Here is a 13179-nt window from a genome sequence, read left to right as displayed (position 1 = left end):
GTGATGAAGGAACAGTTCCACCAGCGGGAGGATGGTCATGTTGAGGGACCACTGCCTCTGAAGGATCCAGAAGTGACATTTCCAGACAACAGGTACCTGGCCATAAAACGTCTACACAGTCTGAAGAGAAGGTTTGCCCGAGATCCTGGTCTGAAGGACGCCTACGAGAACTCCATGAACGAGTCGCTCGCAGCAGGATACACTGAATGTGTCCCAGACGACGACGACGTCAAAGAGGGAAAGACCTGGTACGTTCCCCATCACGCTGTCGTTCATCCGAGAAAGGACAAGATACGTGTAGTTTATGACTGCAGCGCGGAATATCAAGGTGCTTCATTGAACAACGAGCTGCTCCAGGGCCCGGACTACGTGAACAGTCTGGCAGGAATCCTGGTGAGATTTCGGAAAGAAAGAGTGGCTCTGAGCTGCGACATCAAGGCGATGTTTAACCAGGTTGGTGTCAGCAAGGAGCACAGGAATCTGTTGAGATTTCTGTGGTGGGAACAGGGCGACACGAGTCGAGAGCCGGCTGAGTTCAGGGTCACCACTCATCTGTTTGGTGCGGTGTCATCGCCTGCGTGCGCGATGTACGCGCTGAACATGATAGTAGAAAAGTATGAACCGACACACGGAAGAGAAGCGTCCGAGTTTGTACGTAGAAACTTCTACGTTGATGACGGCGTCACAAGCGTGGAAAGCTCGGATGCTGCTATACGGCTGGCCCGTGACACTGTCCAGCTGTGTGCAGAAGGCGGTTTCACGCTTCACAAGTTTGTGTCGAACGAACCGTCGGTGCTAAAAGCACTGTCGCCTGGTGCCACTGGGTGCGACCCATCGGTGGAAGTCGGTCGCCAGCACTCAGGTCAGTTCGAGCAGGCCCTGGGTATCAAGTGGGATACGGTGGAAGACACGCTGAGCTTTCACGCTGTGATTCCGGACAAGCCGATGACGAGAAGAGGGATTTTATCATCAGTTTCTTCGCTGTATGATCCACTGGGTCTCGTCTCCCCAGTGATCTTGGAGGGAAAGAGAATCATCAAGCAGTTGTGCTGCGACGGATACAGCTGGGATGAAGCTGTCCCAGAAGAGACGGTGGCCCGTTGGTTGGATTGGAAGAGAGACGTGCTCCTTCTCTCAGAGACACCGATACCAAGATGCTACAAACCTGGCGGCGGCAAGATGAAGCTGTACGAACTGCATCATTTTTCTGACGCCAGTACCGTCGGATACGGGCAGTGCTCCTATCTCCGTATGAAAGACGAACACGACCTGATTTCGACGTGTCTTGTGATGAGCAAGTCAAAGGTGACTCCCAAGCGATCGACTACAATTCCTCGACTGGAGCTGATGGCGGCCGCTCTCTCCGTGAGAGTTGGATGCTTTCTGCAAGAGGAGCTCGACATCACAGGCATCGAGCACTACTACTGGACGGACAGTCAGGTCGTTCTAGGATATATACACAACGAAACCCGGCGATTTCACGTGTTTGTCGCGAACCGCGTGCAGCAGATCCGACAACACACCACTCCCGATCAGTGGAGATATGTACAGTCAGATGAAAACCCAGCAGATCTGGCCTCCCGTGGACTGCAGGCAGCGGCCATCAAGGACTGTGATCTCTGGTGGCGTGGACCGAAGTTTCTTCAAGCAGGAGAACTTCCGAATGAAGCAGCTCAGATTGAACTCCAAGATGACGACCCGGAGGTCAAGAAGAAAACAGTTCTGACTACGCGCTCCAAACAGGTCGAAGGTTTTCCTAACATGTCTGACCGGCTAGTCGTGTTCTCTAGCTGGTTCAGGGCAAGACGAGCGATCGCGATCTGTATCAGATACGGGAGACGTCTGCTGGAGCGAGTGAGACAAAAACGTCAAAGCAGTGACGCTGAACTTGTTCCATCGTTGACAGAATCACCAGTTGGAGCAGAAGAGATGAAGAGAGCTGAGCTCGTCATACTGAAGAGTGTGCAGCAGCAGGTGTTTGGGGACGAAGTTGCGACTCTGACGATACCTCAGCCCTCAACTGAAGTTCGAGCGAAGAAACGGAGTCATCTGTACCGACTGGATCCCTTCGTTGCAGATGACGGACTCCTGCGCGTCGGAGGAAGGCTGAAGAGGAGTGGACAGCCCTTCGACGTGGTACATCCAGTGATCTTGCCAAAGGTTCATCACGTGACTCGTCTTGTCGTTGCAGCCTACCACGAGAGGACGTGTCACTCAGGAAGGGAGCTGACGCTGAGCGAAATCCGGATGTCTGGATACTGGATTGTGAAAGGAAGATCGGCTGTGGGCCGTCACATCAAGAACTGCATCAAGTGCAGAAGGCTGAGAGGAACGCCTTGCAGTCAGAAAATGGCAGATCTTCCCAGCGAGCGTGTAGACGAAGCGGAGCCATTCACCCACTCAGGTGTTGACTGCTTCGGACCGTTCTTCGTCAGAGAACGGCGCAGTGAAGTCAAACGATGGGGGATCCTATTCACATGTCTAAGTTCACGGGCTATTCATCTAGAGACCCTCAACTCAATGACGGCGGATGCTTTTATCAATGCCTACCGCCGATTCACCTGCCGAAGAGGAAAGGTTCGAGCTCTGTATCACGACCGAGGTACGAACTTCATCGGAGGAAGAGGACATCTAGAAGCTGCTTTGTCTGAGATGGACCACGACAACATCCGGCGCACTCTGTTAAAGGACAACTGTGATTGGGTACAGTTCAACCCCATCACACCCAAGGCCAGCCACATGGGAGGTGCGTGGGAGCGGCAGATACGCACCGTCCGCTCTGCGCTGAGCAGTCTCCTTCAAGATCTCGGTCAGCAGCTGGATGACGAGCTGCTCAGAACTCTACTGACGGAAGCGGAAGCAGTAGTCAATAGTCGCCCTCTCTCTTGTGTCAGTATGAATGACACTAGTGTAGTTGAGCCGATCACTCCCGATCAGCTGCTCACCTTAAAGTCAAAGGTAGTGCTCCCTCTCCCTGGGAAGTTCTGCCGGCCCGACATCTACGGGAGACAGCGCTGGCGCCGGGTCCAGTACCTCGCCAATCAGTTTTGGCAGCGCTGGCGGAGAGAGTTCCTTCCGTCTCTCCAGGAGCGACGAAAGTGGCATCATCCAGAGCCGAACATCAGTCAGGACGACATCGTCATTGTCGTCGACGAGGACACTCCACGCAACAGGTGGCCGCTCGCACGAGTGGTCGACGCGCACACAGGTGCCGACGGTCTAGTGAGGAGTGTGCGTGTGCGCATTGGCAACAGTGAATATGACAGACCCGTCCACAAACTGATTCTCCTCGTGAAGAGCGGGGATGGAGATTCCGCGACGGGGAGCCGTTGTGCTGAGTAGCGTGATTCGGTCGGAGCGCGACCGATAAGACCGAGACGCTTGCGAGCGCTGATACCCGGTCTGAACTTTGGTGCATTGTGCTCCGCTGTGCGGATGGCAGTACGACGGCGCCCGTGTTTCATATTGCTATGTCAGAAGTGATATTTCGTTACTTTCTCGCTCGACGTGTACGGCGTTACGTGGGCTCGCCTGTGTCTACTGACGAACATTCGGTTGTTCGCGCGTCCCGTCGCAATGTGACGTTGCCGCGCGACGGCGGCCCATAGCCGCCTCAGTGCGTAAGGAAAATTAGGAGAGCTGTGCCTAATTTTGGGGAGCCATGTTCCCGCCGTTACGGGTTGTTTAGGTTTTGTTATGCAAGAGCCTGAGTGAGGGCTGCTTTGTCTAAACGACTGCATTTGCTATTTTCAGGTGACCGCCCCAGACGATTTATCATGATATGTGACGCATGTTGAACGGCATCAGAGCTGTCCTGATCGGGGCGCAGTGAAGTACGGTTTGCTGAACAGTAATTGCCACTTGGACCGATACTGAAGCCGAAATATTATTGCCGGCTATACTGACGGTGCAGTTGGCTGTATCACCTTACTGAGTCACTGACATTTGTACTAAAGTCGCCTATCGTCCCGGACGAAGTGAGTAGCCATACCCTGACACAAATCGTGTAATGCTTATTCGCTCTGTCATAAATGCATATTCGTTTGTCACAGTGCCAGCTGGCTACCTATCTGAAATTGTCTCTTGCGGACTGATTAAGAAATAATTTTCGTTGTTAAATTGTCAGTTTATTGGGTATGTGCAGTTCACGTGTTGTTGTGGCTGTTCCCTCCAGTGACCTTGGGCGAATCGTAAGCTACATTGAGTTAATTGTTTTTTGTATGTGTTTTCACAGTTTTCTACGGTCATCACGGTCCACACTGATCGCTGCAAGGTGTCACTACTGAATGATCCCAATACATACTGACCGACTAACACTTTGTAGTAAAAACCGGTGGCCAGATCAATGATGAATAATGCAACATATAAATGACGTCACTCATGCATTCAGTATCAGCATCGAGACCACCATGGGTCAGTAGGATTTGATCGCCTCACCCGCCTTCATGTCAGAATGGCCGAGTGGTCTAAGGCGCCAGACTCAAGGTTCACCTTCCCGCCGGTAGCGGGCGAGCATTCTGGTCCGCGAATGCGGGCGTGGGTTCGAACCCCACTTCTGACAAGTGGTTTTGGTTTGCTCATGTTTCTAGGCAAACCACTCGACAAACCAGTTACTATAGCATTCCTCCCCTTCACAAATTAGTCAAACTCTAGTGTCCGAATGCTTCGAACTGCTCACCAGGAAGCTACCCCCGTTGGGAAGAAGGGAATTAATACTTGTCGCAGCGTCACTCGGCCCACAAAACCAAACTAACTCGAGCGCCATCTGGCACAGAACTCGCAACACCCCTCGCCCACCCCCAACGTTCGTGCCACCAGTCCTCACCCGCGGCAGGGCCACAGAAGCCGACGAGGGCAGGTTCTGATCCTCCACCCTGGTTCGGAAGCTCAGGTCGTGCTTGGCCAGGTCGATGGTGAACTTGGCCTTGGAGCCGGTGACGCCCATACTGGTGACCGTGTCCATTTTGTACTGGGCCTGCAGCGATGGCAGCAGCGCCGCCGTTATGGACAGACTCTGTAAGGGAGAGAGGGGTCAGATAAAGGGCGAGTGCGGACAAGATGGGCGTTATCTACAGCACGGTGATACATGCTATTTTTCCAGCAAAACGTTGAACCCAGACGCATACATCTGCAATTGGGTAATAGTTAAGTCGCTAGCACTGTAAAACCCATCTAATGTTCAGCCTACCGTGATACAACCATCCGTCCGTAATAATCCCGTCGCTCCGCAAACCTTTTCGTCATAGATCAAACAACGCCTACTATTGGCCAGACCCACGGCTTCTTTTGTCCCCACCTGCAGTACGATACTTAGGTGTACCGCCAGCGGGTGCAGGCTGCAGCCGCTCCGCCATTCCCTCCCGTTCCCGTTCCCACCTGCAGCACGATACTGAAATGGACCGCCAGCGGGTGCAGTAGCCTCTCAGCGGGCGGCACCGAGCCACCGGTGATGTCCCGCGCCAGCCGGTCCCTGTGTCTACCCAGCTGAGACGGCGGAGTGTCGAGGTCCTCGATTGTGAACGTGCTGGCCCGGACCAGACGACCCGAGCGGCTGTGGCGCAGCTCCTGTGGTAAGGATGGGGAGGGGGTCAGATTTGAGACCGGACTCGAGAGGGCGACGAGCGAGCGACCAGATCAGACAGAGAGGGCGAGAGTTCGTTGATTGGAAGGCTTCAGACAGGGGTGTAATCACATGAGACGGAAATGAGGCGGAAGCAGACTCATAAGGACGGAGTCGCTACTGTTGACAGATTAGATATCGTTAAACTTAACACGAGGGAAAAATATAAAGACGACAAAATACCATAAGTGTCGTCAAAACAAGGTAGGTCAGCCCTACAAGGTCAGCTACAAAAGCCAGCAAAACCCAAAAAGCCATCATCCTCTCCCCGCAGCAGACTCCCCCACTGAACCCCCCCCCCCCCACACACACACACACCAACCCGTCTGACCTTGAGCGTGTTGGAGAGGTGGGCGCTGCTGCGGGTGACCATGCTGTGCAGCGCCACCGGGTGCTGTGGGATGTCGATAGTGATGTTACCGATGGTCACCAGCGCAGAGTTTCGCTCGCGCGCCGCCCGCTTCTGCGCCTCGGTAGAGTAGAGACACTGAGACTTGGCAACAGTCATACTGACCACCGTCCTGCGAATAAGGGGATGGAGTCAGAAGGGGTGGTCGAAAGGGAAATAGAATATGGAGCGGAAAGGGTCGAGTAAACCTTGGGGTGCCGTGGCCGGTGAGAGAAATGTAACTGTAGGAAAGCGTATGCTGGTAAAACTAATCATAACAACAATTACAAGCCCGATATGTTAAAAAAAATAAGGGTAATATCTAACGCACATTTAGTTCAATGTTCTCGAAACGTAACTTTTCACAGCTCTCCGTATCCCTTCCTCTCACAGCTCTCACTGTGACGCCCCGGCCTCCCTAATCCCTCCCTCTCTCCACCCTGATCCCCTTCCCTCTCTCACTCACTCTGACGCCCTGGCGAGCTGCTCCTGCAGTATCCCCTCTCTTCCCTCCCCTCCCCTTCCTCTTCCCACTCTCTTCCCTCCCTCACTCACTGCGACGCCCTGGCCAGCTGCTCCTGTAGCGCCACCTGCACCCCTCCCAGGTGTCCGGTCAGTGAGGTCTGGTGGCCGCGCCGGCCGGCCCGGCTGTAGTGTCGGCCCGTGAGTGACGCCTGCACCTCTCGCACCTCAGCCTCCAACCTCAGACCGCTCAGAGAGGCCTCCACTAGGGTACGGCGCACCTTGGCCACTCCGAACACTAGCAGAGGGGTGAGCTCTCGGCTCGACAGGCCTGTGTGGAGAGAACGGGCAATATGATAGAGCGAGAAGGGTAGCATAAGACAACGGCGAGAGCTGGTAAGGTAAGATCGCTGGAAACTTAAGATCCATGGAATGACGTCAGCTATTTCAAAGGATATGGTTGAATGAGACTAGTCAGGTTATTGTTCGCAACTTAGTGAAAGCTACTTGACAATGAAAACATACTGAGACGCACTGAACACTATTGACCAATAAAACACAAGTCTTTCGCCACCAAACCGCAGCACATCCCCTAACTACCATCTATCTGCCCCCCCCCCCCCCCAACGACGTACGCTGATCGGTGGTCTTCCTCGCCGTGTTGGGCGGCGGCGGTGGCGGGGGCGGCGGCGGGGGCGGCTGGCCGGGCTGCAGCGGCGGTGTGGGTGCCGACTGGGGCCGCGGCATGTCTGCCGAGTCCTGCAGACCCGCCTCGGCGTCATCGGCAGCCGACTCTCTGAGCACCTCGTACTTGCCGGTGCCGCGGTACGGGTCCGGCGAGTGCTCGTGGATGGTGGCCAGGCGGCAGCTAGAAGGAACGGATGAGAGAGAAACGGTGTGCGTGAGTCAGTTCAGCTGGTCACATTCCCTAATTCATTTCTAGGGCAGGAAATAGGTTGGCAACTACCATATTATCATAAATCACCGATCACGTTTATTAGAAAAAAAAACTTGCAAATGAACCATATTTTATCATGAAATAGGCCTCAGGACAAAGTCCCCAAGAGCCACCGACAAATAAAACCAAAACACTGGTAAATAACAAGCGTAACACTGCAGCTCTCTTACACACTGAGTATTTCACCTAACATGTCCTGTCTTTAAATCGCTACCCCTCCCTCCCTACCTCTCCCATCCCGTCTCCTCACCTGTTTCGGACGGTCTTGGTCTCCGGTACGATGGCGTACAGTTTGAGCAGGTGATAGACGGTACGCCAACAGCGCGGCGTCTCGGGTCGCTCCTCCGGCCGGTCCGGGGAGGACGAGCTGTGACCCGTCTCCAGCGAGCTCTGACCTGAGGTCAGAACGGGGTTGATTTAGTGAGGTGTGAGGAATGAGACCATCAGCACTCAGTCAAATACGACAATCACCTATCTTGCTTCTTCAAATCCGCATTTGCAGCAACTCAGACGTGGGTGCTAGCATAAGAGATGGATGCATTGTTTCATCGGAAGACCGTTCGAGACTTTTCATTGCCATGTCTGTAGCCTTTCTGAAAGTTTCTCTTAGCATGTTTGTGTCTGAGCCTCTCAGCCCCTTTATCATGCTCCTGACAACCCCGTCGCTTCTATGTCCGTGGCTGTCCTTTCAGTCTACCCTGTCTTACCAGTCTACCCAGCCTTACCCTGTCGGCTTTCCCGTCCTCGTCTCCCGTATTAGCCCTATGCGATACCTAAAGCTGTCTCTGCTCTTCTTATCCTCGCAGTTGATCCCTTACCCTGTCCGTGACTGTCCCTAGCCGACCCCTGCTCGGCCGAGGAGCGGGCGTGCAGCTGCAGCGGCGCCGGTGGAAACTTGAACAGCGAGCCGTCCGAGCCGCTGTGACCTCCGGCAGAGAGGGGTACCGCCAGCGGGTCATCGTGCAGCTCCGGAGACTTGAGGTCGGGCACCTCGGAGCCTGCGGAGAGTGGGAGAGGGCACGGAGGGTGAGGGAACTGGCGCGACGGTAACGTCGACAGAATGTCCAGGGTCTGTTTAGTAAAAACGTATAAACCGAGCCTAAAAAAGAGCGAAAAAGGAACAGACCTCAACTACAATACTCGAAGTAATCGTAAATAAGAAATGATAATTTAGCCTGGACTCCACAAAAAGCGGGAGTTACTCGCATATTCAAGCAACGGCGCATGTCACACTTCCGTGCTCTCAAAGGAAAACACCTTGCTGCACACTTGTCTCCCCATTTCTCGACTACATATTATTCCTCATCTAGACAGGTGAACTCTCTTACACCCTGAGCTGGAGGATGGAAGAACCTCGGGTGCTTTTACCAGAGGTGAGATGTCCTGAAGAGCCCTCTCACCTGAGGACGAGTCATTCTTGCGGTGCCTTCCGCGCCGACTGGCCTTCCTCAGACGCTCGGCGCGCAGACCGTGCTGGGTCTCCCGGGCGTTCCAGTATACGCTGGCCATCTGGTTCACCAGACGCAGCAGTGGCATGTTCACCTGCTCGTCAGGGAAGAGTGGAAAATGGTAAAAGAAAGGAACAGCTGAGGGAACGATGGGCTAAGACGGGTGATCGGTGTGTTAAGAATGGTGGGCGATAGAAAATAGGCTTAAACAGTAGAAGACGCGGCATGACATGATCGATCGAGATGTGTCCATGATAGAGTGTGACGGCAAGCTTGTGCTCTGACACGATGAAACTGTGTGGGCAGTAACACATGCGTCTTACATCACGCAAAAATGTCACGAACTCAGCTTCACAGCCCCCCTTGTTCACAACACCAGTGATATGTGAAACCAGCAGGGCCTCCCTTCCCGCTCCCCAGCCCAACACACCTTGAGCGCCAGTGAGTCGGCACACACGGTAAAGTTGACCACGGCCTGGGTGTGACGTTTGAGCTGCCGGCGGGTGACGAACGCGTTCGGCTGCCGCTGGATCCACTCGCCGACAGCCGTGTCGGCCACATGTCTGAGGTCTAGTTCCACCCGTCCGCCGCGCAGGATAAACGCCGGCTCGGTGGATAGCTGCGCCGGCGCCCGGCCTGGGGAGGAGAGCGAGAGGGGTTAGGTGGCTCAGAGAGGAGAAGCGAGCGGGGTTAGGTGGCTCAGAGAGGGGGAGGGAGCGGGGTTAGGTGGCTCAGAGAGGGGGAGCGAGCGGAGTTAGAAGACGCAGAGAGGGAAGGAAGGGAGGGATAGGAAGAGGGGGAGGGGAGGGAGGGAGGGAGGGAGGGAGGGAGGGAGGGAGGGAGGGAGGGAGGGAGGGAGGGAGAGAGAGAGAGGAGAGAGAGAGGAGAGAGAGAGAGAGAGAGAGAGAGAGAGAGAGAGAGAGAGAGAGAGAGAAAAAGAGAGGGGGTTATGGGCAGGGATAGGAGGGGGAAAGACGAGAGATTAACACGCGCAGTGGAAGGGGGGGGCGGATTTCGCCCACCCCTCCTGTTTTTCGCCAATAACTCGCGCCGCAAGCATAATAACAATGTGAAATTTCGGCTACCTGTCCATAATTGAATTGCGGATCTTCTCGTGCAAGAAGTAAGAAAATCGGTTCACAACTTTTCTAGTAATAGCGGTGTAAAGTCAAACATCCTGCCGCCGCGGCGGCGCGGCGGCGCGGCGGCCGGCGCTAGCCGTTACGCGCCGCCTGAATTGTAGACTGTGCCGGGGCGGGACGGTTCCGTCTTTACATCGCCCTCCTTACCGCTGATTATATTGGATTCGCGTCAAATTCGGTGAGAAGACTGAGAAATATACAGGCAATCATATGATCAAAGAATTTTGAAAATCGGCCGGTAACAACTTGAGTTATGAGTGTGTAAACACAAAATTGTGATTGCCGCGTTTCCCGCGTCCGCCGATCCCGCTTCAGCCGGCGACATCTTACCCTTAGCAGGCTTCTAACTGCCATATTTATCGTTGGATTATCTAGAAATTCACCATACATACTCACAAATGTTTGTTCTTTCGTATAGTGAAAGATTAAAGAAAATCGGCCGGTAACTTTTTGAGCTATCGGCGTGTAAACGCAAAAAAGTCGCTAATATGGCAGATTTGACCACATTTGACCTCATTTGACCTTGAAGATATTGACCTAGGGTCATGAAATTCACACACAACAGAGTTCCCCATGGCCCCCACCTACCCTCCAAATTTCGTCTTTCTAGCTCCAGTGGGAGCTGAGATCTTAGGGGGGGGCGACATCCGCCCCCCCTTCCACTGGGCGTAGTACTCGCAACCCTTCCACTGCGCGTGTTAAAGAAATAACTCGAAGAACATATGTCCTCTTCCCCAAGCAGTTCATGACTCCATGAGCATTCAGCACGAGCGAAGTAGAGCTCAAAGCTTGTAATATCTACATCAAGATTCTGCAGCTCGCCCCAAACATTGATGTAAAACTTGACACCTAAATCACAACTGAGCGCCAAACATTACAGAGGGTGGTGTTGGCCGGCCGATTGGCCGCATTCCCCACCTCGGCGCGGCTTGGCTCCGTTGCTGCTCTCGGAAATGTCGATCCTCAGAGACTGCAGGCTGGAGACCAGGTTCACAGAGTTGCCCAGCTGACGAAGAATCGTGTCACCGCCGAGCACCTCGCTAAGAACACCTGACGAACGCGGCCAGAGAGTCAACGGTGACGACAACATCAGCATGGAAACAGGCATACAAGTAAGCTTTGACTAAATGTATTGCACAAAAAAGGGCTCTGAATCGTAGCCTCCCGGCCTTACTTAAGAATGGGTTTGAAGTTTCCAGAAATTGGATACGGAAGACAGGATGCCTCAAACGTAGATCTCGAATTCTTTAACCCGCGCCCGGCTGGGGGTCCTGGTTTTCCACGCCCAGCTGGGGGGGGGGGTGTTTGAACACCCCCTTGTAACTCCGCTCCTGGGCCATGTAGCGATACGCAGAAGGCGGCGTTCGAAAGAGCGTCAAAAATAATGACGAAATCACTTCGGTCAATTTTTTGGTCAGGTCAAAGGTCAGGTCACCAGAGGTCATTGAAGGCAAAATTTCGCCGATTTCCAGGTCGAATGTCGAAAATTTTCAAGAAGCCAATGCATAACTCGGGAACCAATAGAGCTACAGCGCCGCGGAAAAGCGCATTCGATAGCCCTAATAACGCCCTTTCTGAGTAATTCTCTCAGATTTGACCTAACGTCAACGGTTTTGCCTGCAGGGGGCAAAAACTGCAAAAATAGCCGATTTTTTCGGAAAGTTTTTCTGCGATAACTTTTGACCCAAGCCTTGTGCGAGCTTACTTTTACCGGCATCGTGTTCCTCTCGTCAAGACGCATCGAATGAACTATAACTTGACCTTGAAAGGTCAACTTGAAAATTTGACCTCAGGTCAAGGTCATGACCTGGCCGGAAAGGGTCATGTTGCATATCAGTCGATCCGTATCGTCGAGCTGAACACATCTAAGGCGTTTTCATCGCTCTAGCATGCCTCTAGCAAAAGTTATTTGCGAAAAACTGTTAGATACCATTCGTGACCTAAGATGACCTCAGGGCATAAACAGGGGTCACGGACACCATTTTCATGTTCAGTGTGTCTAAACCACTTGTAATTCGGTGTTTGGGAGGGTTTATAATGTCTTTCGTCCAAAAGAGACGCATTTCAATTTTCTTCCATTGACTTATAATGGGGAGGTCGCAAAATTGACCTAACCTTAGGTCATCGATATCAAAATTCTGAGATATACATTTTGTACATGCTATTGCTCTTAGCAATCGCTGAAAGATTCAAAGCGATCGGTCACTCGGTGTAGCTATGACAGACATTGAAACTTTTTATGAGGTGAGGTCACTTCAAGTGACCTGGTGACCTGACCTTGAATGACCTTGGTCTGAAATTTTCACAACATGTGTAGAATTGATGTATGATAAGGTGTACCAAAAACGGCGGCGCTCCGCGCCGCCGTTTTTGAGATATTCGCGAAAAACCACAAGGGGGGTGTTCAAACATCCCCCCCCAGCAGGGCGCGGGTTAACCGGCGCTCTGCTGGGGAGGGATGTTTGAACACTCCTCTGGGGTATTTCGATCTCAGAACACAGATCTCAGAATTCATGTGTCTTTTCTGCACAAATGAAAACTTCAGACTCAGGTCTTTCAGATTCAGGTCACCAGACTACGTCCAGTGACCTTACATCAGGAAAAGTTATAATCCACGTTGTAGCATTAACCCGCGCCTGGTAGGGGGAGCGGAAACGCCCCCTCTCCTACCCCTGTCCTTTTCCGTTGACATCTCCTAAACTACTGCAGGTATCGTCACCAAACTTTCTGGACCCCTCCGGGCATTAATTTTAAACATTGTGAACACAAAATTTCTAGAGGCTATGATATGTTGGCCGCAAATGACGCTTTCAGTGACGAGGCGCCCTTGGAGCTCTCCTAAGTCCCTAACTGTCCCGATGCCGTTCTGGGCCAACATCAGCTCAGAGGTGCCGCACTGTCGAGACGGTGAAGCATCCGCTTGGGATTCTCGTTTGGGGCATGATTGATGGCCTACAGAGGCCTCTCTGTGGTAAGTGTGGTTCACCAAGTGACGCAGGGACAGGCCGTGATCGCCGATAACTTGTCAGCGAGGTGATGGAGAACACGGACACAACTACGGTGCAGCAGGAAAAGGAAAATAGTTCACAAACCAAAGCCAAACTTTTGCCAGACATGCCCAGAGACATTTTCCAACAAAAATATCTGGCTCATGACGCTAG

The 13179-nt window shown here is 53.0% G+C and overlaps 1 protein-coding gene, 1 long non-coding RNA gene and 1 other non-coding gene across 5 annotated transcripts in view; 2 read left to right on the top strand and 1 right to left on the bottom strand.

Annotated features, from left to right (window-relative positions):
* LOC122370308 (transmembrane protein KIAA1109-like) overlaps nucleotides 1-13179 on the bottom strand; it is a 104078-nt gene that overhangs the window by 43611 nt on the left and 47288 nt on the right. For all 3 annotated transcript variants that reach the window (XM_043345784.1, XM_043345785.1, XM_043345786.1), the window contains 10 exons: nucleotides 10937-11068; nucleotides 9307-9512; nucleotides 8829-8970; nucleotides 8247-8426; nucleotides 7679-7823; nucleotides 7106-7338; nucleotides 6564-6801; nucleotides 5952-6141; nucleotides 5377-5565; nucleotides 4826-5014 (listed from right to left, as the gene is read on the bottom strand). In XM_043345784.1, the coding sequence (XP_043201719.1) occupies nucleotides 4826-5014; nucleotides 5377-5565; nucleotides 5952-6141; nucleotides 6564-6801; nucleotides 7106-7338; nucleotides 7679-7823; nucleotides 8247-8426; nucleotides 8829-8970; nucleotides 9307-9512; nucleotides 10937-11068 (1844 nt within the window). The remainder of the gene's footprint in view (nucleotides 1-4825; nucleotides 5015-5376; nucleotides 5566-5951; nucleotides 6142-6563; nucleotides 6802-7105; nucleotides 7339-7678; nucleotides 7824-8246; nucleotides 8427-8828; nucleotides 8971-9306; nucleotides 9513-10936; nucleotides 11069-13179) is intronic.
* On the top strand, nucleotides 3861-4314 carry LOC122370312. The gene is made up of 2 exons (XR_006254549.1): nucleotides 3861-3977; nucleotides 4235-4314. It is a non-coding gene; the product is annotated as an uncharacterized LOC122370312 (long non-coding RNA).
* Trnal-caa lies at nucleotides 4448-4561 on the top strand. The gene is made up of 2 exons: nucleotides 4448-4485; nucleotides 4516-4561. It is a non-coding gene; the product is annotated as a tRNA-Leu (tRNA).

This window comes from Amphibalanus amphitrite, unplaced genomic scaffold (genome assembly GCF_019059575.1).
Source record: "Amphibalanus amphitrite isolate SeventyFive unplaced genomic scaffold, NRLGWU_Aamphi_draft 001121F_arrow, whole genome shotgun sequence".
NCBI classification, from domain to species: Eukaryota; Metazoa; Arthropoda; class Thecostraca; order Balanomorpha; family Balanidae; genus Amphibalanus; species Amphibalanus amphitrite.
Note: the sequence above shows the minus strand (reverse complement) of the source record. Positions and strands in the feature narration are given on the sequence as shown.